A 4,338-nucleotide genomic window follows, 5' to 3' on the forward strand; every position below is an offset into this window, starting at 1 on the left:
TCTCATGTTTATATTGAACGCTTCTCATGTTTATATTGCTACTAAGAACTTAATTAACATTCAGCCTTGACCTTCCAACTAAGAATTTAATTAAAATCCATCATATAATAATATAGGCAATGAATGACAAAGATGGAAACGTTTCATAGTTTGTACTACTGTACTACAAACTTTAATTAAGTTGGCATGATGTAATGTGATTTTTTCAAAAAATAGCCATGCTACAGGGGATTTTATGATAGGTGTACGTGACTCTAATTTCACAAGAATAAACCATAAAACAAAATATCACCATTTGTTGTGATGTGTTGGGAAGTCAATCCTTTTGCGCCATGCGATTGGAAGAGATGAGCGACGAGAGGATGAGAAGGGCAAAATGAAAGGAACAACGACCTGAATGGTGGAGTTAGAGAAATTAAGAGTTGATGACAAGGCGCCCTCACCGGGACGTTGACGCCGCCCGGCAAGTCAATGCCGGCGGGATTGGAACGAAAGAAGGGTCTAAATAAAGATAAAGAGGCGCTTGTGCTGGAGGAGAGGAGACGAGATCCTGGGATGGTTGATGCATGGTTCGCGGCGGCTAGTCGCGCCATTGTTGTACAGTAGAATGTACTAGTACTTAACTTCAAAAATGGAGCAAATTTTGCACAGGAATGATCAAGAACATGCACAGGAACCCATGACTGATCAAGAACATAATTAACGAGTTCCAAACGGGCAGTATTACATTGCAAGTTAAGCAATAATCCCTAACCAAATTTGATCAGTCAATTAAGTTGCATATAGCTGCAGATACTACTAAATCAATTCTAGCAGATCACCTTTACATAGTAAGTAATCACTTGACCATGAAATTGAGAGGTTTCGATCGAGTTCGCCTCGCTCACAATTAACAGAAGCGTTCGGCAGATAGATCAATAAGCTTTGATTAGAAATTAAACTAAGCAGCAAGCATGCATGAGGTAAAGCTCGGACGACGAGGCATGCGCGCGGCATTGTTTGGTCACGGGTTATGGGCAGGCCTTACCGCCCTAGCTGCCGCCGCCCATCATCTTCTTGAACTCCTCGAAGTTGACGCATCCGTCGCCGTCAGCGTCGACGGAGCGGATCATGCGTGAGCAGTCGGCGACGGAGCACTTGTCCCCGAGCTGGCGCAGCACGCGGTGGAGCTCCCTGGCGGAGATGAGGCCGTTGTGGTCGGCGTCGTACATCCGGAAGGCCTCCTTGAGCTCGGCCTCGGACGCGGCCTCCTGCTCCTTCCTGGCGTCCGCGCCTCCGCCGGTGGCGCCGGCGGCGGCCTGGCAGTGGAAGGCGGCGAACTCGCGGAGGTCGACGAAGCCGTCCCTGTCGGCGTCCATCTCGTCCATCATGCTCTGCACCTCGCCGGGGCCCGGCGGCGCGCCGAGCGCGCAGAGCACGGAGGCGAGCTCGTCGGCGGAGATCTTGCCGTCGCCGTTGGCGTCGTAGCGGCGGAAGACCTGCTCCAACTCCGCCATGGGCATGCCCAGCCCCGCGCAGATCTCCGGCTTCGCCGCGCCCACGCCGTTCGCCGCCGCCATGTGGTGAGTCCTCCCTCTCGCGCTTTAATTCCTCACCCGTCGTCTAGTCCCGGTTCTTCGGCTCCGATCCGAAACGCTCCAGCCTTTTTATCTATCTATCCAGCAAGTAACGTGCGCGTAGCGGAAGAAGCACGCGTACGTAGATTCCGGCAGCGCAATGCCACCGACCTGTGGGCCGCCAGTTCGCCCGGTCCCACATGTAAACTGGGCGTAACAGCGACGGGTGCAGGACGACTGCGACGCGCTCGTGCCGGAGTCGTCTGGAGGAAGGAAAACCGGCGGCCGCAGCCCGTACTGCGGAGGCCACACGGCAGCGTTTAATGCCGGCTGACGTGTGGGGTCCGTAGAAGTTGTTTGTCCGGGGGGCCCGCGTGTCGGGGAGTGAGAAGGTGGGACCTGCGTTGCGTTGCGTTGGTGAGCTGTGTGAGGTGGTGGGACGCGAAAGGTGTCTGCCGAACGTATCGTGTTTGGAAGGTTGCGTTCATTGGTGGGCGTTGCCAGAGAGCGATTGATTGATGCCTTTACGCGCTCTCAGTCTCACCACCGCGTGGGGATCTGCTGAGGAGTGTGGAACAGCAAACGGCGAGATGGTTCCAGTAACCTCTCGGCAGTGGACTCTAGTGAGCTCACGACGCTTCGTATCTGCTCCATGTGAGCATGATGAGGTCATCAACGCGTTGCAAGTTTCAAATAACCACAATCATCCTCCCTCCATCTACGAAAATTTAGAGCATCTCCAGTCGCGTCCCCCAAAGCTAAATAGCGCCTCATTTTGTGTCCGGCGTCCTCGGTAGAGACTCTATCAGGGACGCCGGACACAAAATGAGAGCCCATATGCATGCATGCAGCCCCTAGTCCCCACATGTCATTCTCTTTCCCCACACTTTCTCTCACCTACTTTTCCCACATGAGGTGGTCTCTTCTATTAAAATGCATGCATCCGGACGCTGTTTGAGGGTCGCGGCTGGAAAGGGTCTCTTTTCTGTACAGATTTTTGATCTCTTTTTGTCCGGCGCGGTTCTAAACGTGCCCCAAATCATTTGTGCCGGACGTTTTTTGAGGGACGCGACTGGAGATGCTCTTATATATACGTATCTTGATGTCTCGACTTTATTAAAATAGAGAGTGTCTAATTATCTGCTCGATGATTTTTCATTTCGCCTCAACTGAGATTTTTCTTGAGTCATTTATGTTTTTTTTTCTATTTATGGGTTTAGTTTAGTTTCTTGAGTCAAAGAACGAGGCTCCCCATCACCGTACTCTTCCTCCTCGCCAGTTGTGGGATCCTGATACTATTGATATTCGGTCAATAGATCGTTCATGCTTCTATTGGCCTTGGCAAACTAATCTCATCCATGTCCTCCTATGTGTACCAGTGCAAGAAGGTCGGCTTCCCGAATGTAGCTGCGGAGTCCTCGCTCACAAGGCGAAAAATCAACTGAATTGAGGTCAAGTTTCGGACGAAGGTGGATGATTGCGAGGCCAATGGGAGGTATGTTGGATAAGCTTGACTTCACATTGTTTGGAATCCATTCAGCAAAATACAATGAGTTCTTGTTCTGGTAGTTCAATATCTGTTCATCCACCTCATTGGTGCTCATCTTAGCGGGGAACATCACAGAGGCCAGAGTTCAGCTAGCCAAAGAAGCACAAGCAACAATTAGTACCACTTGTTGCAAAAATAAGATGGTTGAGATCACAATCTGAAAAAAAAACCAAGTGAAAAGAGTGCATTTACAAACATAAAAAGGGGAAAATAGCAAAAAAATATCAATATTCATTTTTCTTTCATATTACTAGATCATACATGTACTAGAATTGCAAGTGAATGTAAAATAAATTGTATCGCAAGTATCAACACTATGCTGGAGTGTGTATGCTAGACATATCTACTAATCGAAAGTATGCCACAAAAGAAAATAGAAACCATATCATATATAGATGTGGATTAGTATCATGGAAACTGGTATACTTTCTGTGGATTAGTCTCTACATTAAATCAATAATTAATGGGCCAGGAGGATACCGCACTTCGGAACCTAAGTGGGTGATACGGGGTGGCTTTTGGACACCTCCTCCTCAAGACCGACGAGCCCTCCTCGTGGCCCAATGACACGAGCTCGGGCCCAAGCCCTACACCAAGAGGTGAATTCGCTCCTTTCCACGTATGCATTTGATACCTCATTGGATGACATGCTACTTCATGCAAATACCCTATGTTCAATCAGGTACATCGATCAAGACGCGAGCCATGAAGACCAAGCCAATGGAGAGGGAGCTGAAAATGAAGAAGATGGAGCTACAGCGCCCCAGCCGGAAGTTCCGCCCCCCAGGACCGGAACTTCCACTCAGATTCCCCGTGAAGAGAATCCAGCCGGAACTTCCGCCCCGAGCGACCGGAACTTCCGCCCAAGTTCCGTGCCAGTTCCGAAAATGTGCCCAAACGCCCCGGGATGTTACTGCAAGGAAATCGATCGTTTTCGGAACTAGACCGGAAGTTGGCCGGAACTTTCGCACCGACCGGAACTTCCGCCCCCCAGGATCGGAACTTCCGCCCAGATGCCTCCCAGACGTTGTCTAGCACCCTGTGAAGGGAATCCAGCCGGAACTTCCGCCCCAAGCGACCGGAAGTTCCGCCCGGGCGACTTTCAGCACAAAACAGCACGTTTCAGCTTGTAAGTTACCCCTTCGCCCCACCAACTATAAATAGCCTTGTTGGCTCAGACTGAGATTCAGACTTGCTGTAAGGTTAAACCTGAGCTTTGCTCCTCCCTATGGG

At 50.2% G+C, this 4,338-nt stretch overlaps 1 protein-coding gene across 1 annotated transcript; it reads right to left on the reverse strand.

Moving 5' to 3' along the window:
* Positions 1-684: 684 nt before the first annotated feature.
* On the reverse strand, positions 685-1,556 carry LOC124708248 (probable calcium-binding protein CML18). The gene has a single exon (XM_047239934.1). The coding sequence runs from the start codon at positions 1,500-1,502 to the stop codon at positions 1,032-1,034; it is 471 nt and encodes a 156-aa protein (XP_047095890.1). The 5' UTR covers positions 1,503-1,556; the 3' UTR covers positions 685-1,031.
* Positions 1,557-4,338: the final 2,782 nt, after the last annotated feature.

The sequence above is a fragment of the Lolium rigidum genome, chromosome 4 (genome assembly GCF_022539505.1).
Source record: "Lolium rigidum isolate FL_2022 chromosome 4, APGP_CSIRO_Lrig_0.1, whole genome shotgun sequence".
In the NCBI taxonomy this organism is placed as follows: Eukaryota; Viridiplantae; Streptophyta; class Magnoliopsida; order Poales; family Poaceae; genus Lolium; species Lolium rigidum.

What these genes read in the sequence shown, in the direction of transcription:
- LOC124708248 (XM_047239934.1), bottom strand. Translation starts at nt 1,502, where the DNA reads ATGCCCATGGCGGAGTTGGAGCAGGTCTTCCGCCGCTACGACGCCAAC.